Below are 27572 nucleotides of genomic sequence, written 5' to 3'. Positions count from 1 at the left end.
GTATGTAACTTATTTCCATGCTTTTGTGTGCTCAATTTATTTTAATGTAAGGTAGCTTAACTGAGTTTATTAACACACAAAAAAAAAAAAAAAAAAAAAAAAAAAAAAGCTTGGGTTGTATCAGAGGAAACTTGAAGGAAGGCATCAAAATGAAGTACAGAACTAATTCCAAAAAATGAAAATTGGAATTTGTGATGGAATACATTTCTTTGATTTATTGCAGAGCTAGAAATACTTGTCATGTTTTCTAGACTTCTAGGAGTAATTTTCTGTAGCTCGTTCCAAACCTACTAAATACAACAAGTATAATCGACAGAACATTTATTTTTACCCTAGCTGTTTTTAGCTTTGGTTGTCTGTTGCCTTGGTTGCAGTGATTCTAGTCTTCTCTATGAAGTCCCTGCCCCTAGAGTAGTTCGAGAAATTTTGCTGCAGCTACTAAATAGCTAAAATATAGCAGGCTGAAAGATTCATAATGATTCTGAGCTTGGGTTATCTTCCTTTGAGAATTATGGCTCAGTAGCCTGGTCAGCAGGGCTCTATCCACAGTCCATCTGCAGGAAGGCTTGAAGAGGAATTGTTAGAGCCATCCTTTATGCTCTTTTTCTCTTCCAAGTGAAATATTTAAAGATTTTACTTCAAGATGACTTTTTATTTCTGTAAACTATGCATATTTCTTATGCAGTGGTTGTCTTTTTCACTATTCTATGTTTTCTCTTCCCTTCCTTTTCCTTTTGCTCTTTGGTTTCCCGCGTTCCTCTTCAGCAGGCAGGAGGCTGGTTTTATGTGAATTACTGAGTGCAGACTACAGACAAATTTGGGGTTCTAAGTCCATTTAATGTAATTATTATCCAGTTGATTTTCAATTAACCAAGTGCTTTTATGATTACACAGATGTAGTTTACTAAAAATACTGGCTTTAATTATTATATTACAAGCTTCTAAATCTGGCTGTTTGGTTTGTTTGTTATTTTTGCTGTCCCAGCAAATTTTCCTTCCAGTAAGCTAAAAATTGAGATGTTAATGAGCAGTGTCTGTTCAGAAGTAATGTTTGTTTTCTAAGTATAAAATGCTGGTTTTGGTGGAAGAAAATGTTAATAAAGATGTGGGCCTGAGAAATGCAGAGAACTTCTATAAATTTTTCTAATTTAATATCATATTTCCATTAATAACTACTGTAGCATTTATAATTCAAGGATTTCAGAATTATAACAAATGTTATGTTAAAATGTGATTTTCTGCTGTTATGGGGAAAAATCAGAAGAGAAGTAAAAAATGGCATTTTTTTTCAGATGCCATGTAAAAGTTTAGTAGTACAGTAAGAACGAATTTGTATTATCTAATCTTGTTTTTAAAGATGACAATGCTGTGTTTTCTGTTCCTGGTGAGCTTTGGATGTTATTTTGTGAGATAGTGCTAGATACCTCATGCCAAAACCTTATGTTGAAGCAACCAGTAGACTCAAAATAGAATTCCCTTGTATCAGAAGTTCTAGTGTTCTATGTCATCTTCATACAGCAATCCATGGGAGGAATTGAACTTGACCCGTACTCTAAATTGCTTTTCCAACACAGCAAAGATGAGTAATCTGTGTGGCAAATTCAGTTTATTTTGGTTCACAGTGGGCTATTGAGAAATCTGGTTGGGATTCAGAAAAATGGTACAGGTCTTGGAGTGAGAGAGAGAACACTTCTATAGTTGTAAACCATAAAGCTAAGGACTTTCTGCTTTGTTTTTTTTTTTTTCTTTTGGTAGGAAATTTTTGTAGAAGATTAGGTGTTCTTTTTAAAAAAATAAATTGATAGTGGAATATTCCCAGTTGTATTCCATTAAAACAACTAGTTCAGCTTCTCACATAGAAAGGTTTGCACACACATGTTCGAGCAATATTTGCCATCTTTTTAATAAGGCTAAATTGTATTGTCTACTATAAGTGCAACTGTGACAGCAGCTAGATTGGATGATTGCTACTGCATTTTGTGCAGACTTATAGTGATAAGTGTTACGTTTATAGAGCTATGTGAAGTCCTGTATCAGAACTTGGGTAGCAGAAACATGAAGTATGATGCAGAAAAGGCGCTTGCTGTTTTCTGACTAGAAGGGGTTGGTGGTAACAACAGTCTTGATGTCTAAGTAATCGAGGCACACGTGAAATTTCAACTACAAAAAAAAGTGCATGTTTTATTTTTAAAATTCATACTTGTATACAGTAAATGGCCTGCTCTCTTTTTCTTTTTTTAAACAGTGAAGGATCTCCCTCTTCCCAGATTTGTTGTGTCAAAAAATGAACAAGAATCAAGACACACGGCCTTGTATTCTTCAGATGCTGATAATTCAGCTTCTTATTCAGGTGTGATTCCTCCTCCACCTGGCAGGATACAAGTCAAAAAAGGCTCTGTGAACCATGATGCAGTTCAGCAACGTACATCAAGTGATCAACAGGTAAATAAACTTTAGAGATTTAATGGAACTCTTAACCACTAATGTGCTGCATAGGTATCAGTCTGATAGTGTTTCTTAACTCTGTTACTTTTCGTGTAGTTTCTATAAAAAAAATAATTGAAAACATACTGTGTGTGTATAAATAGTGCATACACATCTGTAATATTTGCTTGTAGGAGATTTTTTTGAATGCGTTCTTATATGTTTGAAATATTGGTGGTAATTGAGACAGGAAAAAAAAGAAGAAATATGTAGGATATGATAACTATCATTTTGTAATCATTACAATACTATTGCCTAATTTATCAGAGTTCGCATCAGCTTCCTGGTCTTCACAACAGTGTTACTGAGTGCCATGGAAGACTGGATGTCTAGTCTTTCAATACACTGTCATACCTTTAAACCTGAAATACTTCATTTAGAAAAACCTCACAATGACTTTTCTCTGCCTTACGTGCTATTGTTCAGGATTTTGATTGTTAATTAGAGAAGGTGAGAGCCGGAAATAGCAGATGCACAGAAGTTTTTGTGTAGTTTTCCATTGTATTATAATGATGAGAAAACTGTTTTCCTTTTGCTCACTAGTTCTCTCATGTTCAGCTACTTCATCTTCAGGATATCTGAATAAAAGAAAACTGTACAGGCTTGCGGCTTTGTGCTTCCTCACAATTCTTTGTTATTTAGTCTTTATGTTCGCTTTCCATGGAGAAATTTTTTTGTGACAGTCCTTTTTACCAAAGCAAGAACACTATATTTGAATACCGTGTTTTGCTGGGAGTTTGTATCTGTGTGTAGCTGTTGAATGCCCTGTTTTTTTTTTTTCCACTATGGTATGCTCTTTCCTGGGCTGATTTTGTTGAGAATCAAGGAACTTTGAAATGTTTCTTACATTCATTAGGAGTCAAAGAATTCACTTATAAACATTTATTAATCTCTTTGGAGTAGTCCAGGCTAACCCAATTGAAAACCAAAACATAAATTGGCAGAGGCCATCCGTAATCAGTGGTGGTCACTCCCTGACCTTCCTGGTCAGTTCCAGACTGGAAGTGGAGACAGTAATGAAATGAGCTCTTACAGTAGATCTGAAGATAGCTTGTTTTTGTTTGGCTTTAGGGAGGCGTGTTTGAAATACAGTCCTAGAGAGGTCTATGATCCGTTTATCTGACGATGGGATTTTAGGTTGATTTGATACTTGCATGCTTGTATCCATTTTTGAATTCTAGTGAATGACTGAAATTTAATACAGGAATCTGTCCTGGTGTGACTTCAAAGCAACAAAGTCTAGTGTTTGGGATCTCAAGTTCTGACAGAAGAAGCCACATATTCACAAAGGCATATAAGGATCCAAATTTCAGTTTGCTGACTTGGCTTTTTTAAGCACCCTGGTAGCTCTGTGCATGGTATTACCAAAATAAAGAAGCCCTGTGTACAAGTGCTTTGAGAGATCTATACCAGAAAATAGTCTCTTGAACTAAATGTAGCTCAATACATCATTGAATCCAACAGTTTTAAGTTGTATTCATGGTTCAGAACATCAGGGAAGTACTGTCAGATTTTGTACCCAGTTATAAAACTACATCTTCTGTTGTTGGTTCTTACATTTCTGACTGTATAACAAATCTGTTCAAGCTGCCTCATCTTGGTCTAACATTTATTTTTGGGACATTATGTTAGAGTGATGCAGAGGATTTGAATCCCCTTAGACTGAGAATGGGATTGATACCCCCCCAGGTTTCTCACTTAACCATGTAAATAGTAATTGTTTGAGTGTTTGTTTGTTGGTGTGTTTTTTTTGTTTTTGTTTTTTTACCCCAAATTGAATAATAAATAACTAGAGGACATTTTTTTTTTCCTAGAAATTGCTGATCAAGTTGTCTTTACCTGGAGATAATGCTTAGATTTGTTCTATGTAGAAGGAGGTCCAGACAATGTTACATGCCATCTTTTTCAAGATCAAAGCTACTGAAGGTTGAGAAACAAATTATAGCACATCATTTTCCTAGAGGTCACTTTTCTTTCTGGAGGAATTAGAGTGTCTTGAGATTATATCCTTCACTTATAGAACTTGTCACTTCGTTGTTAGATAGTCTAGTAATGACTCTGAAATTTTGATTTTTTTCTTAAACTATATACTGGCTTTGGCAATATACCCATCACTTCGAAGTGCTTTGATTTCATGAAGTACTCTTGACTAAAATATTTAAGTGAAATCGTGTACTGTCTTGGCCCTGATCTTTAAAGGATGGTTACATTCATGTGCCATTTTCTATGTTGTGAAATGTCACACAGATTAATATTTCATAATTACAGGTAGCTTATGTAAAAGAATTTCACTTAGGGTGTTGTGTGCTGAAATATAGAAAACTTTTTCTTTATTGATACATTAGTTTGACAGTGTTATTATTATCAATGCATTGTTTGGAGCTTTACTCAGATACAGCAAGGTATCAGGAAATTGAAATCAAGTTCTGTTTCCAGACAGGAGCTAGAAATGAGGTTTCTTTTACAGTAAGTACAGGGCAAATGCAGGAACATTGTTTTTTTTCTGTTGCTATTTCTGTGGTGAGTTTTTTAGTTTATGATGGTGTTATGTAAATGGAGCACTAGTCAGAAGTTTCTATCTTCTCTAATATTGGTGGTATGCATAATAGATGACGGAAGTCACACTCAGCTGTCATGGAATGTATTGAACTGATTCTAAGAGTAAAGACAACTGATGAAAGAAACCTTTGCTATCTACATGGTGTGTTGACTGCACGCCTTACTGGACATAAAACAATGGGAGGAAACAGGTTTTTCTACTGGTGTCATTTCTTGTTGCCAAATAGACAATAAGCAGATCAAAACTGCTGTCACTGTGACATCTGCATGAGCAGTTTTGTTCACGTGGTTGTGTTAGTCGTGGACTGTATACATAGTTTTGTACGTGGGTAGTGGCAGCTGTACTACTAAACTTTTAAATTAGGCCAACCTTGAGAAACTGGCTTCTGCCGAGTTCTTGTGCATTTTTATTTTTTTGAAAACCTCCTAGTAAGTTTAGGACCTTTTGATGCCTTTTCAAACATTTTTAAAGGAGTAATAAATGTTCTGAAAGCCATCTCATACAAAATAATCCCTAATCAAAATGTTGCTGCTTCTTCCCTCTTCTAAAACTAATTTACCTATGACTAAAAGCTCTCCGTGTCAGTCATGCTACCTTTGCATGCTTTGCATTTTGTTGTTAAAATCAAAGCAGATAATTTTTTAGTGTCTTTGAATGTGATCCAGATAGTGAGCCAGCTACCACTTTAGGATACTTTTACTTGGTTCGCAGCCTTTTTCAGGATAGGGACAGGAACTAGATTGAATTGGTAATGGCTCTACCAGCTAAAAACTATGTACGTAGCAAATGCTGTAAGGTGAAACATTGCTGTGTCCAGATTAAAATAAAATGTAAAGCTGAAGGTACGTATCTTTCTTACATGTGCATTAAACATTACACTTAAAAAGCCAGATTGTGTTGAACTATTGCTATATCAGTGCAGCTCAAAATTGGTACACGTGGATATTGGATCACTTCGACATTTGTAACTACATGGGAAGTTGTGGGATGATTTTCTAAGGTTTGCCAATAAAGCATTTCTCTTAGATTTTGTTTAGTAGATTTAACAGGTAATTCCAGATAAAAATAGATGATATTAAATAAATTGCTTAGGAGCATAAAGCTTAAAAAAACCTCTTTTGTCACTGAGTCTGAGTTGTTATTTTGCAACTTGGATTTATGTATTAGTATTCCAATTGTTGGAATTCTCTCTTATGGCACCACACTGAAATATATTGAAGTTCAGGTCAAATGTTGAGCAATTCCTTGTCTGGAAAATCATCATTCCTCTGTTGTCATGTGCAATTGTAATAGATAATTATTTAAAAAAAAAAACAATCAGGATTCTCTCTTAAAACAGACATTTTATCTGCATTGTCAGTGTTGGGGAAAACTGTTCCTACATCTTAATGGGAATATGGTGAAATATTAGTGGGAATTTAGAATTCCCGCTTAACTCTCCTCAGGTCAGGTATTACCTGTTATTTTAACAACTTTGTCTTTAGTTTTTCCTGCAGAACACCACCAGTATTTACTAGAAAACCATTGTATTCTCCCTTAGATTCATTTTGCTTAACAAAATCGCTCATGGTAATCCTTGTAATCCTTCTTTGCCCTTGATCCAGTTTGAATTTATTCTTATTGAAATTACCTGACCAGACTTACAGTTCTAGTTTCGAATGAGATCTCACCAGTATTAGTATTATTTCATAAATTACTTCCTACGTCTGATGAGTTTCTCACCTCATATGTCTTAGCAGCTGTGGAGAGAGCACATCTGTCATACTGTCATAATAGTGGTCTGACAGTTGAGCTATGCATCCAGTCTTCTACTTTCAATTGGTTGCTTCTCATTATTCATTTCACTGTTAATTTCTATTCTTTGAGAAACTGTTTTGTACTTGATATTTTGATAGTGTAGTTATCTCTGTCCTCAAAATAATCTATTCTTATAATGCCTCCTTCACATTTCCTGTCAAAATTCATTAGTACGCTACTTATTGTGTATAAGCATTTACCTGCGGTGTCAAGTTAGGTCACTCCCCAAAACAGTCTTTCAGCAGCATTACTAGAAAATTCACTTGAGTCATATGGTTCTCATGCTGATGTGGTTCATTCTGTAGCCATTTCTTTTGCAACTTAGATTCTTATTGGAATTATCTTGACTGGCACCGCAGTGAAGTATACCAAAGTTCAGGTTAAACTCAGCGCAATTCCTTGTCTCGAAATTTATGAAGAAACTTGAGTAAAATTTCTGGTACTGAGATTTATCTCCTCTCCTTTTCTCTGGGTTTTTAATTGCTTTCTTCAAAACTAAAACTTCTCAGACTGTCGAGGTCCAACAAGTTTCCAGTTGGCTGAACCACACATTCCAATCTAAAAAATGTATAGTGCTTCATTTAGAGAAGCTCGCATTGAATCTTGAACTATTTTATTCTTCAATATGAGTCCTAGTTGATTACAAAACCATAGGTTCTGGAATGCAATTACCATCTCTAGCACAATCTTTCTTCATAATGGATCTGTTCCCTGACTCTTATGCAGGCTGTGTGGTGTCAGGACCTGGACCACAACACCCTTAGACCTACCCTTCGGATACCATGTCTGGCTTCATTGTCTCTGGAGTTCTCCTTAGGAGGCTTTCTTCTGGCCTGAGGTGTGAGATCCAGGAAAAGGTTTATAATCCCTTTTGACTCATGTATGCTTGCCATTTCCTTTTGAGGTTGAGATCACTCCAGTGTTGCTTTAGTATGGTATTGTGTTGCCTTACACCAGTTTGACTTACATTCACTACAGTTCTTCTTTTGGAACCATATATTATAACACCTTTATTTGATTAGCACCTTGTTTTTAGTTACTGCTCATCATTCCAAAAAGGTCCAAGTTCAAGTCTTTCATAGTGTCTAGTAATTCCAGTTTAACAAAAATCATGTTTTTTTTTAACAACTCAGGTTAAATCTATTATTTTAATGTAATTTTATTTTTAAGATGAATTACTTGATTTTTTTGCCTGTTAACTGTAACCTTATTTTTTTTATAATTAGTTATTAAGAATGTTCTTATTGATTTGATTTAACGTTAAGATGTTGGTTAATTATCTATACTAGCTTGCTTTTATTTACATCTCTTTATCTTTTCTCCAGTAATGTAGCAATAAATAAGAGTAGAAAGAAGAATGTTATAACTGCTATTGCTTTTATTGGGTTTTGCTTGGATAGAAATTAAATCTTATTCTAAATGTTTTAATGGAATTGTGATGAAAGTGTTAAAACAGTTTAGCAAAATAGGATTTTAATAGTAGCTAATTTAATAAATGATACATTGACTACAGTATGCAGATGGGTAAAATTGCTGCAGTTCCAAAGAGATTAGATGGGTAACTTCTGTTAAATATGATGATATTGCACTACTGAGTTATCATTGTCCTGAAGTTACAGATCTGTTGCAATTGTTACATATTAGGATTTGGAAGAGTGCTCCAGGTAGGTACTGTATCGTAATGCTCTTAAGAAAAATTAATCATGGATATTTCAGGCTTTTAAGGTTAGTTTCCTTTAGTAATAGATTGGATGGATGAGAATGAACATACCATCTTCTCAGCTGCAGCATATGCTCTCATAAACAGCACATTTTGAGAGTTTGTACAATTGAGAAACAAAGGTTGCATTAATGAAGCCTGTTTACTAAAGCTGGAAGCCTGGTGCAAAATCAAAGCAGAAACTTTGTACAGCAAACCACATTTTCTTAGGCGTGAGTGTATTAAAGTTGTAACTTCTTTTTATCAATTGAAAAGGCATGTATACACCTCCTAGTTCACATACACACACGCACACATGCTGAATTAACCAATATGTAGTTCATTTCAGTAAATCTTTTCCATGACTATTATTGCATTTAAGTCAATGTTCCTACAGTTCTACCTTTTCGGTCTTTCCTGGCCTGCATCTTCCTTCTTTACACTCGCATCAAATCATCAGTATTTTGGCTAAGCCATTTATATATATAATATACATTTTAAAGGTGTTCAGATGCCTTCAGCTTCTATAGGCTTGCTCAATGGTTGTGAGGAGTGGTGTGAGGGAAGAGCTGGGGATACACAGGGATGTTGCCAGAGTAAGGCTGTGTTAAATAGGTTGAAAATGTTTTGGAAATATCTCGTGATGAAGCTGAAGCTGTGGTAAGTTTTTCCAGAAGCTTTTTGACATCAGATTTATTTGCATATTTTCTTCTGTTTAATAATTTCGAAGTCCATAAAGCTAAAGTTCTAGATTAATTGTGGGAAATCTGTAGATATTTATAATTCTGATATAACATTGACTGGTACATTGTGAACAAGGTTAACCATTATGCTTCTCTTGCTCCATGTTATCTGTTTACCTTCATTACATACTCTATAGAATTACATGAAAAGCAAATGCTTAGAAGAATAAGTTGAAGATCATATTTACAATAGCTTGAGCATTATGACTGAATAGTGACAGTTGTCACGTTCCTTAGGGCAAGGCTGCTTCACAAGGACAGTGTGTGAAAAGTAGGTGTTCACATCCAGTTACTAGAAGTAGTGAATGGGTTTCCTTTATATAGGCTATCATGCATTTGTCTGCTTCAGGATTTCTTCTGTGTCCTTTTGGACCGTCTAACATTCTGGAATAAAAATACCAGAGCAAATTAAAAATGTCTGGTGACCAAGCATAGCAGTCCCTGGCTTACTCATGGTCTTTAGTCTAAAAATTCAAATATCTTTCAAATCTTTTTTGATTTAAAAAATGGCCTCATACCAATGGAAAGAAGGAGGTTGTCATTATCATCAGTGGTGCATCATCGTGGCTTTCCAAGAACCTATTGCTCTGTTGTTCTAAGTGGACTAACCATTCAACCTCACTTCTAGCTTCCAGAATGCCATTTGCAGCCTGGAAGCTAGAAATGAGGTTGAATGGTTATTCCACTAACCGTACCCTGGCTCTTTCTAATCACTGTCCCATGTACCAAAAAAGTAAGAATGTACTATCACTTATAATTTCTTGTCAAGTAAGATGCTAAGAAGCAGCAAATTTCGGTGTGGTGAGTAACTGCCATAATAATCTTGACTGGTAGAGATATTGTGAAAAATGGTGACTGTGCAATTGGATGGTCCCTGAATTAAAAATGTAAATGAATTTTTACTGCTCTCAGCCACTCTGTAACACTGTTTGCAAATACATGTGGGCACCAGTTTAAATACTCTCAGTGAAATACTGGAAATCACAGAATCACAGAATTGTAGGGGTTGGAAGGGACCTCCAGAGATCATTGAGTCCAACCCCCCTGCCAAAGCAGGTTCCCTACAGCAGGTCGCACAGGTAGGCATCCAGGCAAGACTTGAACATCTCCAGAGAAGGAGACTCCACCACCTCCCTGGGCAGCCTGTTCCAGTGCTCCGTCACCTCACTGTAAAGAAGTTCTTGCGCACATTTGTGCCAAACTTCCTATGCTTTCAGTTTCCGGCCGTTTCCCCTTGTCCTGTCTCCACTCACTACTGAAAAGAGACTGGCCTCACCACTATGGCCCCTACACTTCAGATATTTATAAACCTAGATCAGGTCCCCTCTCAGTCGTCTTTTCTCGAGGCTGAACAGACCCAGTTCACTCAGCCTTTCCTCATAGGAGAGATGCTCCAGGCCCTTCACCATCTTTGTGGTCCTCCGCTGGACTCTTTCCAAGAGATCCCTGTCTTTTTTGTACTGGGGAGCCCAGAACTGGTCGCAGTACTCCAGATGAGGCCCTACCAGGGCAGAGTAGAGGGGGAGGATCACCTCCCTCGACCTGCTGGACACGCTCTTTTTAATGCACCCCAGTAAGCCATTGGCCTTTTTGGCCACAAGGGCACACTGCTGGCTCATGGCCAACCTGTCGTCCACCAGGACACCCAGGTCCCTCTCTGCAGAGCTCCCCTCCAGCGGCTCATCCCCCAACCTGTACTGGTGCATGGAATTATTCCTCCCCAGATGCAAGACTTTACACTTGCTTTTGTTAAACCTCATCCGGTTTTTTTCTGCCCAGCTCTCCAGTCTGTCCAGGTCTGGCTGAATGGCAACACAGCCTTCAGGCGTGTCAGCCAGTCCTCCCAGCTGACTCAGTGGTCCTGATTTTTAGCAAATACCTCAATTGCAGAATCAACCATGCTGGCCCCGTATCCCCGGTAAGACAGTAATCAAAGGAAAAGAAGGGGGAGAGAGAGAGGCTACATCAACACATTAGAAACTAATCTGTCATCATGATCTTTAAACTTTGTTAGATGTGTGTAGTTTTAGTATGTACCTTGCTTGGAAAAAAGCTAGTTTTATGGCACTTTGATTCTTATAGATGTGATGTTGTTGTTATAAGACAAAGTGGCCTTTGAATATTTGGCAAAGTAAATCAGGTTTTGTGAATCGTGGAAACCTATAGTCAATCTGTCTGTAGTATTTGATAGCACGTTAGCAGTTGTTAGGAAGCTATTTCCTGGTTATATTCATGTGGCTTTCAGTTTATTTGGATAGCTGTCTGTGAAACTAGTAGGAGTTATGTTATTGTATATATTCATGTGAGCTAGTAAATCCTTGAAATTAGTTAGAGTGTGTACCTTGTGGTGAATTGGAAAGGTAAATAAAGGTTATGTCACTTAATATAATCAGGCAAAAGAGTTCCAGGCATATATTTTTGTCTACTGCTGAAATAGATATTGAGATTTTTAGCACATTTACTTCCCAGGAAATTCAGAGCTGAATCTTGCCTTCTTGTTGTGCTTGTTTTCACCTACCAGTTTAGCTTAAGTTGAGAGGCATAGCAATCTAATTACAAAATTACTTTCTATGATATAAATACTTCATTCCGTTTATTTCTTTCAGTATTTCCTTCCAAGTGGAATTATCTGGTAATCTGAATGTCTCATGAGAACCAATACACATGTGATTCTATTTTCCTGTCTGTTCAGGGATGAGATAGAACAATACAGTGTTAAAGAAAATCTTAAGCCTTAAAATTAGGACAGAACTATCTTCTAACCTGTGCAACAAAGAAATATATCATAAAGGACATAATTATTTGGAAAAAAATACAGCTACATTTTCTGCACATTTAAAAATGATGTCTGCTGTGTTTTTCAGTGTTTAATTCTGATTTCTTTTTTTAAAAGAAAATAATTTGGATTATGAGTCACTTGACAGTTAGGTATGATCATTGCTTGTACAATAAATAACTTTCTTTTGAGATCTGGGTTCTAATGTAACTTCTATCACAAGTGAAAATGAGTTTGTTTTTTTTTTTTTAAGTTTTCTTTGAAACTAAGTCATTTAACTTGGCATTGCTAATGTCCTGAGAATGCCTGCTTAGTTGTGTTGGGTTTTTTTTGTTGTTTTTTGGTTGGTTGGGTTTTTTTTTTTTTTCTTTTTTTAAATGAATGTGTCTGGTGCTACTTATGCTGTACCTGACATTTGTTTCCTTTTAGTAAGTGCTAAGATTTTTCCTTTTCCAAGTATATTTTAACTATATTGATGATTGTTTCTAGAAATTATGGTTATGGATAGGCTTTTATATATTTAGCTATACAGTACAAAACTTAAAAAGTTCCTTTGTTTTATTAGGAGTCCACATCTCCAGTTGTTTCACCACAGCAATCCCCACCAACCTCTCCACACACATGGAGGAAGCACAACCGCCATCCCAGCGGAGGGAATAATGAACGACCTCTTGCTGGACCTGGGCCTTTTTGGGCTCCATTTAGTGAAGCACAACCAGGTATAAATGTCTTCTGTCATGCTTTGACCGTAATCCAAAGTCGTGGAATGTAAGACAGTGCATTTCTGTTTTCCAATTCTGGAAACTTGGTTGTAGATTCAAATCTTCATGCTGGTGTCAGCATTGTGGCATCTGTGGCCTTATTTGTGGCAGATCTGTTTTTTAGCGTGGTACAGGAAATGCTTAGTTTGGAGGAAGGGAAGAGTATTAAAGTGAAAAGTGGTAATATGAAGCTGATGTCCTATTGACAGGAACTGCCAGCACACCCAGAGATACGAGCAGCTCAAAGGAAGGAGACAGATAATGTATTATTTGAATTGTTTCTGATGGATCAGATGACTTGTTGAAAAAACTAATTCTCTTAACCTTTTCTTTTTTCTTTAAAGTTTTAGCAAATGTAGCTGAAGCTACTGTATCTCAAATGTATCAAAGTAATAGTAATTAATATGACGTACTTATGAGTATCAAAAATGAAACATTTTATAAATTGTAATTTCAGATTGAGGTGTGGTTTGTTGGTTTATTTATTTCAGTCTTGGTATTTTGAAATTGATCATTCAGTATATCCCTTTTTAATGGTTATAAGCATCCCTGGATGACCAGGTATTCCGCTATAATTGGTTGAATAAAGAAACAAAATGTATCTTCAGTGATATTTAGAAATTAAATTAGTTTTATGCACAGGTTTGATGTGGCTGTTTTTAGTATTATTTGCAAGTACATGCTTGTCAATTTAGAATAAAAAATAAATATTATTAGTTTGCTCATTGTGTATGCAAGCACTTCTAAGGCTTTAGCCCAGGTGTTTAAACATGCTGTTAGTAATTTTTCAGCAGTTTCTTGTTTTGATTTTTTTTTTTTTCCTTTTCAAAGTTTTGTTGATCTGGTTTTATTGCAAGGTGAAATAGAAGTTTCTTTGATAGCCTTTTTCTTATGTGCACGATCAAGAACTACTAGAAGGTGTGGAAACTACTCCTCCATTGAAGTGTTCAGTACTGCCCTTCAAAAGTAAAGTTGTAATACCTTGTTAATATTTCATTTTGGCTGTGCTTTCCATGTGATGTCTATTAGATAATATTTTCAGAAGTCTGAAAATGTCATACTGAATTAGCTCAACATACTTGAGTTTTATATTCCATAGTTAAACATTTTCTTAGTGTGTTTAAAGTAATTGGAGATACTGTATAAAAATGATTGTCTGTTCTGCCAGTGTTAAGGGTGGACTAGATTTACATATGTAATAAAAATTGGCATCCTTGTTCACTTGATGATTCTATTGCACTGTATTTTGTTGATTTTTCAGCTGTTGTAGACAGTTCTTCATTCTTTTTCCCCCTTCAGCCTACATTTTAAAGAGATGTTTTTGTAGAAAAACAGCTGTTCTGAAATTAAGGTACAGAACAAGATAGACTGTTGGTTACTTACCTTAAAATCAGTTCTGCAAACTCATCTTTATTTTGAAATAAGATGTTTTTGAGTAATCAGGTAATTTGCAGGTGACATTACATTATTTCACTAGGGACTTAAGGCAGGACTGTCTCATTTCACTTGTGATCCAAGAAACATAAGAACCCGGGTCTCTCTGCTTCTATTTCATAGTCTGTGAAATACTGAGAATAATGGTAGATGAAGGAGGTCCCATTTCAAAGCATGGGGCTCTCAAGTGTGATTCTGTTAGATCTAATTAATACATAGCATTGAAATGAAGTTTACGGTTAGGTTAGGTCTTATCTTTGAATGTCTGTCAATTCTATTAAAACCCAGGTCTCTCAGGTCTTCCAATTGTTTAATTTGCATTTAAGGTAAAGCTGTTAAAAATCACTTTATGTATTGGTTCTGACTTGTCTGATCTGTCTGGTTCTTCTAGATTAGTTTTCATGGAACGATAAAGTGGATCACTGAACGCCTCATATTAGAAGGTGTTGTGGGTTAACCTTGCTAGATGGCTAAGAACCATACACTTTCACATTCACTCGGTGGGGTGAGGAAGAGGAAAGGAAGAGTAAAAGCAAAAAAAAAAAAAAAAAAAAGCCAACAGCAAAACAACCTTATGGATCAAGAAAAAAAAGTTTGGTAAATGAAAGAAATGAAAGAAAAGAGAAATTATTCAAAGACAGTCACCAGCCAGGCCAGTTCCCAAGCAAAAGATGACTGATGCTAAACTGCCTGTTCTTTTTAATGTTTTATTGCTGAGCATGATGCTACATGGTATGGAATATCTCCTTGATTAGTTTGAGTCATCTGTCTTGTGTCCCCTCTCAGTCTTTGACACACTCCCCTGTCTGTTCACTGAGGGGAGCAGAGTAAGAAGCAGGAGGCTTGAGAACATGCAAACATTGTTCACCTGTAGCTAAAATATTGGTGCATTAATCAGTGTTCTAGGTGCAAATTTAGAGCACCATATGAGCTGCTATGAAGAAAATGAATTCAATTCCAAGCAGACTCAGTACATAAAGAAACAGAATTAATGTAAAATGAGAACGTCCTGTTCCTGGAGTTACAGAAGAGGATAAAATTATGTTAACTTCAACTCATTTTATATTCCAAGTTCAGTTTCTAGAAGCTTGCTGACCATGAGAAACCTGGGAGAAAGAATCCTTTCTCCTGGCTTAACTTCAAATGATTATTGAGTGGTGTGTCGGAATAGAGGCTAGAAATTATTTTGAATTTCATCCCTTTTTAGTTTGTTTGGACTGGAAGCAGAGCAGAGCATTTATGTGTGTAGTTTGTTTATGTTTGTAGTATGATTTTAAACTAGTCAAAAAGATTAGGTCTTCTGTTCAGTCATGGGACCTCTGCCAGCTTTTCTGTGATGTTACCTTCAAGTTTTATTTCAATGTCTTGAATATGTGTGAGAATTTGCAGTTTCAAGCTATGCTGATTTATTTTCCTTGTTGGGGGAGTTTTGGTATGACTCATGGAATCAGCAGCCTAGAAACTTCATGGATGGAAATGGAGAACGTCTATTGCATTAACAATTCATTTCTCTCTTTAGAGTCCTAAGGTTCTTAAGCTGTTTGCAAGGCACTGAATGGTCTTCTACTTAATACTTCAGTAATTACTGATGCTTGGCCTTGTTTAAGCCTTGTTACATAAACATGGTTATTAAGGGAGGGAAGAGCTCTAAACCATTTTATTATTGTGCTTGTATTGGTTTTATTCCATCACAAATTAGTGGTAAGGAGTGCTCTTGGTAGTTCATAAGGTTACTTGAAAAATGAATTCTTATGAGGTAAACTCATAGTTTATTTAAAAGTACAAGCAGCTTGTTGTTTAGATAGACCACTTATTGTGTTTGTAGATTAAAGTGAAGGGGTAACTTTTATCCCTTAGGAGATTAGATCATCTTCTGAATTTAACAATGTGGTGGTATTTGAGCTACAGCAGGATAAAGAGCAGCCTCAGGAATTCAAGTTATGTCCCTGTAGTAAACATTGTGCATTAGACTTCTTCAGCTAGTCCTAATCTGATATCTGATAGTCAGTTTGAGGCATGCTCTTTATTCAGCTTTCAGTGGTGTTCTCTGATAAAAGCACACAGGCTTTTGAAATGATTGGCTACCAGCTCATAAGCGCTGACTGTTCTGAGTCTTCCCTGTTATTATTTTCTTCCACTTTCACCTCTACCTCAGTGGTTCCCAGTCTGGTTTTTCTAGTTTGAGAAGAAACTGGGGCACGATTATGTCTAATTCAAATGTGAAATAGATGTCATTTTGATGAGTGAGAATTGAGTTATTGGCTGTTTTTATTTCATAACTATGTATACATCTAGGTGTCCACAGTTACTAGTAGTCTTTTTGTGTGTGTGTTCTTCAGCCTTCCCATCCTATGTCCTTAAAAAATCTACATACCAAGAACAATAAAACAAGTGTTCTTGGGATGATTGAAGAGGGAGGGAGAAAGGAAATAACTCTTGTAGTATGATTGAAGTACTTGGAAGTTACGACAATTTGGTACTACTGGTATTCCTGTTGCTATGCTAGTACTACCATGGAGAAAGTACTGTGCAAATGGGGTACAGACTGAACTGTAGTAAAGCTGTTTGAACAAATCAGGACAGGAATAAAATCCAAAAACAACATTTTGGTAATAATGCCAGTGGCTGAAGGGCAGAGGAGGAAAGCTGTTTTTACACAAGTAAACTTGGAGTGTAGCATTTTCATAGGAGGAATGGGAGGGACTTGCCTGATTCTCATTGTCTGCTTGCCCTGTGCTTAGAGAGAGGAAGTGGAAAGAAACTCCAAAGCTTTTTGGTATGCTTCTTTGTGAAGTTTTAGAGTTAGACCAGCTGCAGAAAAACTCAGAGCCAAAAAGAACTGTCAGTCTTATTATCTCTGTTCTCATGAGTTTTGGTTACAAGTCGAGTTTGGTTAAGGAACAAAAGGAGTAATGAACAGTGGCTTTTTATTCTAGTAAAGATGATTCTAAAAGGATGGAATTACTTTATTATTTTGATGAAATTCATAAATAATATAATTTCAATTTTGTGCATTCAATTTTTCACTTCCAAAACCTTCTGTATATTTTTCCTACTAGAAATCTCTTCTATAAGAGTAAAATATTTAGTTCTGTAACTACTGTCAAGATTTAAGGACTTAAGCATTTCTTTTAAGAGTGGAGTCCTGAGATTCTTATACACTTGTTATAGATGGTTTGTTTTTCCTCTGTAATAATCTGTAATTTTTATTTGCAACTTAATAGAATTTTCCAGTTTTTGTACAAAGAGAGCAGATGACCAAATGCTTCTATATTTGCTTCATTATCATTTTATTATCAATACTTCAAGTGTCAGCAGTATTTCAGAAGTTTCTTATAACAAGGCACTGGGTGAATCACAGTTACTGTGTTCCAATTACTTAATCCATGGCAGGTGTCAGCAGTCTGTATGGGTGCCTTTTATTATTATTGGACTGTATTTAAGCAACTGACTTAATTTAGGAATGAATTAGAGAAAAAAGATCCATGCTGAAAAGCATGATTTTCCAAGGGTATATGCTTTGAATAACTAAAAGCTTAAAAAAAAAAAAAAAAATCCTTAAAATAAGTTGCATTCTGAAATCTTGTGCCACTTTAAAATAACTGTCAGTACAAAAGCTTTTTTCAATGAGGAGAAAGCATCGAGTATTATTTAACATGCATCAAATGTATAAAACAGTTTAAATTTTGCATATGTGCAATGAGCTCATTCCTCACTTCTGTCTTTTTAGTACAGATTTAACTTGGCCAAATATAGAAGTCTAAAAGAGTTGTCAGGAGGTCAACAGCATCAGCTTGATGCAATTTGGTTTCGGTTTTCTTCACCATTTTAAAAGCGTGTGTCTTCCTGATGGGAACCTGTGTTTCATGGTTGGAATTTTTTGGGCTGCTTTCTGTATCTGTAGTTCTTACTCAGTTTTTCAGGTTTTTGTTTTTTGTTTTTGTTTATTTGAAAAAAGAAATGTTTCTTCTACTTTCAGGCTCATCTACTTCTAGTGATCCCATATGGTCTGGTCATTCACCACCACCTCACCAAGAAAATTGGGTCAGTTTTGCTGATACCCCACCAACCAGTGCTCTTTTAGCCATGCATCCTGCTTCTGTCCAGGTGTGACACTTTATTGGTATTTAATTTGCGTCATTCAGATGGTTGCAATTCATTTTTTTATATATATTTTTCACTGCAGATGTTTACTGTGTAGCTGTGCTGTAGTCTGTTCAATGCTATTTACCCAAAAGATACTTCATATAAGTGATGTAGTTGCAAGTTACTAATTTTTTAAAATGTCAACAATTACGAAATATTTGTGCTTAGCTTCTTTGTGTATGTGCCATGTTGGTTTTTTTTTTGCTTACATAACTGCAATCATTCCTACCCATTTGTATCCATGTGCAAAAATACCCTGTCATTGTCCTGTAGATGCACTATGCTGATATTTTCTTGTAGCTTTTAAACTACTGTGAAATTTAACTATGCTTTACTTTTTGAAGGCAAGAAGTTGAGAATTCATAAGAGCACTTTAGGTAGATAATACTGAGGAAAAAATATTTCATTTCAGGACCAGACAACAGTACGAACTGTAGCATCAGCTACAACAACAAATGAAATTCGTAGGCAATCAAGTAGTTATGATGACCCCTGGAAAATAACTGATGAACAAAGGCAGTATTATGTTAATCAGTTTAAAACCATTCAACCTGATCTAAATGGATTTATACCAGGTAAGTTACTCTTTAAAAAAATTTAATTTGGGTGCAGCAGTTCTGGTACAAAGACTTTGTTGGGTACTTAGGTTTGCGTACCATTTCAAAGAAAGTATTGCATTTTAGTGATAACATTCTGGTAAACTGCAGTGTAATTCAAGAAAGGACTTGAAACCGCTTTTCATTTCATCTCTAGAAATCAGTGCCATTTTTCTCTAAACCTTTGCTAAATAGCTTACATCATTTACCATGAATCTGTAAGTCTTCTGATGATTTAAAATAGTTCAAGCATTAAAAACTGTTGCTGTAATTTTTCAGGATCTGCAGCTAAAGAATTTTTCACTAAGTCGAAACTACCTATTCTTGAACTGTCCCACATTTGGTAAGTGTGGTGTGTTTTGGGATAGCTGTTTTGAAAGATCACAGCTATCTGTTGTTATCTAACCATCTCCTTACTAGAAGGTGTTAAGTAAAATTTTGCTACTATACTGTGCTCATTTCTATTCACATTTATGCCAATATTTTAGTGGTTTTCAGTGGGTCTAAGTTGATATTTAAGCAGCATTTTGAGCTTCTGAAAAAAATTTAAACACCTCAGAGTAATAAGCACTTGGTTTGAAATTTTATGTTTTTAAAGATGCATTTCAATATAAATTATAAATTCCATATTCCTAAATTTATTTGAGTCTCAGGAAGGAAGTTTAAGTAAAATATACAGATGCAAATATTTTGAAATGCATTCAGTAGTACTTTGTGATTGAGCTTAGGTTTGGTATAGATCTTAGAATCATAGAGTGAATTGGGTGGGAAGAAACCTTTAAGATCATCTAGTTCCAACCCCCTGCTATAGGCAGGGACACCTCCCTCTAGACCAGATTGCTCAAAGTCACATCCAGCTTGGCCTTGAATGCCTTCAAGGAGAGGGTATTCACAACCTCACAGGGCAACCTGTTCCAGCGTCTTCCACCCTCACAGTAAATAACTTCTTCCTAATATCTAGTCTAAATCTACCCTCTTCCAGTTTAAAGCCATTTCCCCTTGTCCTATCACTACATCCCTTATAAAAAGTCTCCCGCCCCCCAGCTTTCTTGTAGGACCCTTTCAGGTACTGATCTTTTCATTCATTCTGTTCTGGAATTTATAGTGCATCATTGCATGCTAATATTAATTGACTTACCTTGAAAGATTTGATCTTTCATCAGCGGTGTGATTTCTAATTCAGATATTTTTCCATTTTATTGAAAATATGCTGCCTTGGCACTATCACTGTAAGAAAGTATTAGTGTACCAAAATCTGACACCAATAATGTTATAATGCTATCTTAAGTGCAGAGAAATGATTAAACAACCAACCAAACAAAAAAATTGGAGAGAGATAAGTGGGCTTGGATCTGTTCTTTAACCGCTAAATACTGATAGTAAGAACTTTGGAGAATAGAGCATGTAGGGCTAATATGGAGTGCTTAATAGGCAAAAATGAACTATAGGCTGCATTCTTTCTTCTTCCAAGTAGCACAATAGAAATATGCCTTTTGGGAATAAATTTGGTTTCATTTATAGTAAGTTCTCCTTTTTAGGGAACTTTCGGATTTTGATAAAGATGGTGCACTGACGTTGGATGAGTTCTGTGCTGCCTTTCATCTGGTAGTTGCTAGGAAGAATGGATATGATTTGCCAGAAAAGTTACCTGAAAGCTTAATGCCCAAACTGATTGATTTGGAAGACTCAACAGGTAAGATACGTTTCAGCACCAATTTATGCTATCAATTGCAAATAGCAATTTAAAGTTACAGTATGTCAGGAGATACTTGGGGGCTTGTAAGTGAACAAGCATATTGCTGTACTTGGTAAAAGATGAATCAGTGTGCAGTTTTTTAGAAACCACAATTGGTCTCATTTTGAAATACAGTCTGCTTCCTTTATAGTTTATACTGGGGTAGTCTCTATTTCCTTAGCTATATTCACAATTAGACGCTTTATTCCAAATTCCCAATCAAAATGTACTTCAGATTTGATTTCAAACGAATGTTTTGTCTGCCCTAATTTCTAAAAATAGGGCATTTGTTTCTAAGTCTTGAAAGTACTTTAAAATATTCTGATACAATGCCAGAGGTAGGACGAAAGCACATATAAAAGTGCCATTTAAAAGCAGGATGATTTTGACCATCTTTTGTTTTTATTTTCAAACAGATAAAGGAAGCAGAATACCTATAATCTACTTTGTAAATATGTTATTTGCAATGAACATTGAATTTTTATAGAGCTGGAAATTAACTTCTATTGAAATTAACTTGAAATACAAATGATTGCTCAAAATTCCATTGTTATCATTCATGAAAATGTTGAGTCATTCAATTTTTATTAATAAAACTTGAAGCCTTTTTACTTTACTGTCTCTTACCAGCTTATGTTTAGAGGAAGTTTATTTTTAGGTGCCATTCATTATTGATGAATTCTGTTATATTTTTTAAAAAAGCAAAATTTAATGACTAGAAAAAAAAACAAACATTAAGCAGTCTAGGCTCTGGATGGTGCACAGCTGGGTGCACAAGTATTGTGGTTTTCTATGACTTTATCTTCTTACTAAATATTTCAACAGAGAGGAGTCCTTTCCTACTGTGTGTGTAGGATGTCAGAGTCTTTCACTTGGCAATTATTGAGAAGCTCCTAAACTAGATAGTGTGGCTCTGCTTTAATAATTAAACCATGGTTGTTGTTTTTTTTCACTCATCTCCTCAGCCTTTCAGCAGCAGCAGCTGTAGTGTTTTCAGTATGAGTAAGCACATTGCTATGGCAAAGACATTCGTAAGAGTTATCAACAGTTATCTAAAAACTAAGCACTCTCTTGTTATGTTAAGGTGATTGCCAAGCAACTTCTTGATAGGAAATGAAGTAAGAAAAAAAAACCAACAGTTACAAAAATGTCTAAATTCATACCTGGTTTTCTACTGCTTTGATTGGCATAGACAGCGTTGAGGATTTTATGGCTGAAGTGCCTTGAAAGTTTTATTAACTGGACATGAAACCAAAAAGTGTTATGCGTCCATTTTTATTACACAGGCAGCTGTGATAAGATAAAATTTCAGGAAGTACAGAGTTGACTTAAATTGTGAAGAAAAACTACTTCTAAAAGTACTGAATGTTTTTTCCCTCTTCTCTTAAAGGAATTTTGCTTTGTTCTGATGAACGCTGAAAGGTTATTATGCTGTGTATGCTGTGCTTAAAAATAAAAATACAGAAAAAACCTGATACTTGATTCTGCTGATGATTTTAAAGGCATTGATGAAAAATAATCTGCAAACTTGTTGCATTCTATGCTATTAATTTATTTCTTCTTTATTAGGGCCTCTAGTTTTGGAAACAACTAATCTTCTCTAGTACCTGACATAGATTTGTCTGTAGTACATGTACGCTGAATTAATTATTTAAGGGGAGGTTACTAATTTGACTATCTCTTCACTTTTAATTACAACAGACCAAATCCCAATTTTACTCTTTTAATCTGTAATTATACGTTACTAATAGGTCTAAGTACAGGTCAATGTATGTGTTAAGCTGTCTGCTCAACGTGAGGACAGCAGATCAAGCCTAGAAAGATCAACCTGTTTTTATGACGCTTTTTTCTTTCCTGTAGAAGGTATATTTTGATAATGCTTGCTTCTGGACAGCCCTCTCAGAAATAGTGTAAAGCAAGGCACTGGAATAGCTTTTTGAGTGTTGTATTTTTTTCATGCGATACAACTTTCACCCACAAAATAGAAATTGTTAGTGTAGTAATCCTCATCTGCAGTGGAGGTATCAATGTGCATATCATGCTTTCAGACTGTTTTAGAAGGTCAATTACTTGATTTTTGTTTTCTTTACTTTGATAGAAGTTTAAATTTTTTTCAGAATGTAAACAATGCCTTTATTTACTTCTGTCCTTTTGTTAGAAGCTCTTTCCTTAATCACTTCAATTCTGTGCTAGAAATGCTGTCTCTTTCCATCTTGATTTTGAGAGAAGTAGCAGTGCTCTAATACTCTTTTGTTTGGACTGGCACTGAAGACTCTTGCCACTTAGTTCTGGCAGCTGCTCCTGCTTATGTGAATCTGTGACAAAGCACAAGTGTATCATCTGTTATTGTGTTGGTCTTATCTGACATCTGCTTTTGAGACCAGAGATGCATTTCTCACATGGCGTAGAGCTGTTATGCAATGTTACGTTTGTCTGCACCCCTACAGAATTTTAAAAGAACAATTTTCCAACAAGGTGGTTCTATCTGTGCTGACCCAGGGAAATAAATGAGACCTTAAGTTCCTAGAACACTCTGGTAATTCCGCAATAGATTTGAATGGGGTTAGTATTTTGAATTGGATCATATTATACAAAGAAATCTCTGATTGCAGCAGCTCCACTTAAGATTTAACATTGTGGTGTGGTATTTCCAAGTAGGTTATGTCCACTTTTCAGAATGAGTCAAATGTCTGTGTGAAAACAACCTGTAGAAGGAAACTGCACTGAAATAAGAGAATAAAGTCAGTTAGTTGTACAGATGCTTCTCTCCAAGTCCTTAAACATGTATTTTATGTGTTGTAGCACTCAAATTGATGAAATTTATGTTCTGCAGCTGACATGAACTGTTTTCCAGTTAAATCAATATTATCTCAGTTTATAAAAATTAACAATCTGTTACAAAACTTAGAAGTTTTTGCTTTCCTGTAAATCTGTGGTATTTTTTTCCTGTTCAGTCTGCCCTAACAATGCCATTTCTTCCTAAAGAAAAACAAATTTTCCTTCTGTTATATCTGATATTTTCCTCATTAACAGAAAATAAACCCAGTTTTTGCAAGAATACTTAATTTCTACAGGATATTTTTCTTAAGGTTAAAAATAATTTCATAACTATATCATATCTAAATAAAAAGATTTATTTTCCTTATTTTTATAGAAAATAGAACTTAAAAAAAAAAAAATACTGTAATCCAATGACCTCAAAATTTCTTTCTATGTTTCAGATATTCTTTTTAGGCTGTGCTCACTGCTTTTCCCAGCAGCACTTTGAAGACAGTAGGCTGTTGTTGGTTTTTGATGGTGCAGTTGATTTTTCACTGACTTCTTTTGTATAGCATATTACCTTGTTCAGAGTTTTTAATTATTTTGTCTACAGACATTCTGTTAGTACGTCTAGCTACTTATCAGTTGTTTTTTCACCTATTCCTGTTACAGTTTCAATTTGTAATCTGAACTTTAGTTTTTGAGGCTTCCAAGGCATTGCTTGCAGTTTGTATTGTGAGATGTAGCAAATTAGTTGAAGCTCTAAGCAGCATTTCACTGTCATGCAGAATTTATAATTGCTATTTACCATTAGGTTACCCACTTCTCTCTTAATTAGAACAAATGTGTGCTGCATTATGGAAAACTGTGCAACTTCAAAGAGGGGAGGCTTTCTGCAAGGAATTCTATTTGCTGAAAGCCCAGGGAAAACTAGAATTACAATAACAACATACACTTGCAAGGTAACAGCTGTTAAGCTGGTTCAATTTGCGAGATGCTGTGAAAGAAAACACTAAGATGCTCATCAGAAGGGGGGTGTAGCACCTTTAACTGAAATCAGTCTGTTTTGTCTGCTCTTTGAAAAAGTGGAAATAAGGGGCACTTTAGAATAAGATACAAACTGCCTTTTTGAGAATAAAGTGGATGCTGTTAATGATTTTGACTTACAGTGATTACTTTCATTTCAGAAGTTGGGGAACAAACCGGTGAGGTTGGTTACTCCGGCTCTCCAGCAGAAGCACCTCCAAGCAAGTCTCCATCAATGCCATCCCTAAACCAGACCTGGCCAGAATTGAATCAGAGCAGTGAGGTTAGCACTTCTATCCAAGTTATTCAGTTGCCGCTGTCAATATCTAAGTTGTGTGAACATATTTAGTTCGTAAGTGGATTGTTGATCACCAGTTGTGAATGTGTTGACAAAAACTCAAGGAGGACAATGGACACTAAAGCACAGGCAGGTTCTATACATTTTAAATTGTAAAAATGTTACCTTTCCAATTTTTCTGCCTCACTGGGAGGTGAGAATTTTTAAAATGTTGTAATTAATAGCAATTAAGCTTCATATTCATCACTAAATGATCTCCTCTTGTACTTATTGGGGAACTTCAGTTGATTTTTTTTTTTTTTTTAATTATTTCTCTGGATGCTTTATTTTTTGTAACTCTGAAGGGTCTTACGATCAAAACTTCCACAGAACTTCAGAATAAGCTTCTGACTTTATCTGGACATTGAGCTAGTTTTACCCTGAAATATAATTTCCTGCATCTCTCAGGAGGAAGGACTTGGTAAGAGTCTACCCTTCCTTTTAAGGACAAATGCAAGCCTCACAGTGTTGCCTTTACCAGATAAAAAATACAAGATACAGTGATTCTTAGTTCTATTTGACAGAATGACTCTTAGACTGCTTGTAGAAGGTATGTTTTCCAGTCAAGTGAACAGGTAATCAGTCGTTGCTAGCAAGGAGAAAATGTCTGCAAATATATTTAAACTTGCATGATGTATTCCATCATGCTTACAATGAAGAGTCCTAATTTGGTAAGCTGCATCATAGTTGAACAGATTCTGTATCTGCAATTCAAACCAGTTGAATAGGAGAATTGCAGTAGCAGAACAAAGTTTGCTGATATTGGTTGTCAGCCAAAATCTTCTTTAGAAAACTGACTTTATCTCTTCTGCTAGACAATGTGATATTTTCTTTTGAAAACCAATTCAAACTCCTAAGAGTTGTGGAAAAATTTTCGGAATAAATATACTACCAAACATTAACTATACTAGGAGTTAAATGTTAAGAGCTTTTTGTTCTAATTGTTCTGATTTCTTAGCTGTATTGCTATGCATGCTTGCTTTGCAACATTTTCTTTCCAGCATGAATCAGGTCAAAGTCCTCAAGGTTTTATTGCCATGAAAAAATTTCTGGTATTACAGCAGGCACCAGTCTGTTGCCTGTTTCTTACGACTGTCATCAACAAATGAGTTGCTCGCAAAGCTGTGCAGCTTTGGATGAACTACCTCTCCGAGAAATTTGTGTCCCAGTTAGCTTTGAAAACATGGGTTACTCTGTCTTTTCTAGCTCACAATTGATTTTTACACTCCAGTTCTCAAGCTCAGGTAGTGTAAGCTCACAAAGTATGGACTAAGGTGTCAACTTAAAACTTCAAAATAAAGAACATTATGAAAAATATGTAGATTAGATGGATGCATGCTTAATAGTCTCATCTCTACAATCTACTGATCTGTTGTTTCTCACTTCAGAAAACTTTTCCTTCCAGTTTCAGTGCTGGTGCGGCGCACACACTTCTGAGAGTTAAAAAACTGGAAAGCCTATTAAATTTTCATTGAAAGCAGGTGTCATATTAGCTTTGACACAGATGTAGTGTCTTTGGAGTTCACAACTGTTTCAAATATTTAGATGTTCTTTCTGTAGTAGTTCAGTTTGTTGTGAGTTCTGCTTTTTAGTAATTAACAATTTTATGGTATTTTTGAAAGACCTTTGTGAGTCTCAAAGACAGTTATTTCGGTTTCGACTAGTGGGACATTTATCCTAGCTAATTAGTATTACGTCATTGCTCTTTGATCTTACTATTTCAGATGCAGTCCAGTAGACACTTAATGTAGTTTACAAAGTAGCAGGGAGTTAGCAGTAACTAGTTTCTGGTAGTATCTCAAGATGGATGAATGAATCATTAACATCCCATTCCTTGGTATAGTAGGTGTTGATGTTCATCTATGTCTAGCTACAGACCCCAAGGGCAAATAGTAAAATGCCCTGCAATATGTTTTCAGACGAGTAGAATAAGAAGTAAATGTAGCATTCATTTTATTTATTTTTTTTACATGCGCATAAAATGTATAAGCATTTGTTTTAGGTATAACATAAATGCTGTGTGCCTTTATGGAAGTTTTGAAAAATTAAGCAGCAAGATTGCTGTAAACAAAACGTCTGTTTGTATAACTGGTACACTGAGGGCAATGGCAAAATCAAGTTTATAAGGTAGTGGTAGTTCTAAAATATATTACTGTATGTTTCATGATGATGAGCAGCTGTATAAAAAGCAAGAGGCCAAAATGTGGAAAAGGCTGGCAGAATTTGGCTGCTAGATTTTTTGGTTTAAGAAAAACTTTGTTGCACTTCTTGCAGTGCCACCTCTTCATGACTGGGTGGAGTATTGCAAAAATGAATTGATTACTATGTGGAGTGGGATGCAGCATTTGGGAAGGGAAAAGCTTACATTCCTGCTAAAAGGGGGTAGTTCTGTGGAAAAATACCAGCTGAATAACACAAAGGTCTTTGCCTTTGTTAAAAAAAAAAAAAGAGGACTCCTCTGCAAGGAACAGCACTGTATGTGAAGGGTCTTAAAACTTTAGTGAGTCTTGTTCTGATTATGTTTAATTAATTTTAGCTGACTGAAAACAGTTACTTAGGAATTTCCATGAAGACCTATTTCTAAAGTACTACCTTAGGCTACTTTCACACTGGCCATTCACAGAATCACAGAATTGTGAGGGCTGGGAGGGACCCTTGGAGGTCATCTAGTCCAGCCCCCTGCTAAAGCAGGTTCCCTATGGTCGCTTACCTAGGAGA

General features: G+C 35.6%; 1 protein-coding gene across 7 annotated transcripts in view; it reads left to right on the top strand.

Moving 5' to 3' along the window:
• The window catches only part of REPS1 (RALBP1 associated Eps domain containing 1), a 62428-nt gene that overhangs the window by 18796 nt on the left and 16060 nt on the right, over positions 1 to 27572 (top strand). For 5 of the 7 annotated variants that reach the window (XM_042886902.1, XM_042886933.1, XM_042886910.1 and 2 more), the window contains exons 3-9: positions 2246 to 2442; positions 12625 to 12778; positions 18234 to 18361; positions 18813 to 18975; positions 19276 to 19339; positions 20535 to 20689; positions 24679 to 24800. In XM_042886902.1, coding sequence (XP_042742836.1) covers positions 2246 to 2442; positions 12625 to 12778; positions 18234 to 18361; positions 18813 to 18975; positions 19276 to 19339; positions 20535 to 20689; positions 24679 to 24800 — 983 coding nt within the window. The remainder of the gene's footprint in view (positions 1 to 2245; positions 2443 to 12624; positions 12779 to 18233; positions 18362 to 18812; positions 18976 to 19275; positions 19340 to 20534; positions 20690 to 24678; positions 24801 to 27572) is intronic. The other 2 variants (XM_042886917.1, XM_042886924.1) reach the window with 2 other exon arrangements.

The sequence above is a fragment of the Lagopus leucura genome, unplaced genomic scaffold (assembly GCF_019238085.1).
Source record: "Lagopus leucura isolate 7727_CA_CO unplaced genomic scaffold, USGS_WTPT01 Super-Scaffold_73, whole genome shotgun sequence".
Lineage (NCBI taxonomy): Eukaryota > Metazoa > Chordata > Aves > Galliformes > Phasianidae > Lagopus > Lagopus leucura.
The sequence above is the reverse complement of the archived record's forward strand: the minus strand, read 5'-3'. Positions and strand labels throughout refer to the sequence as shown.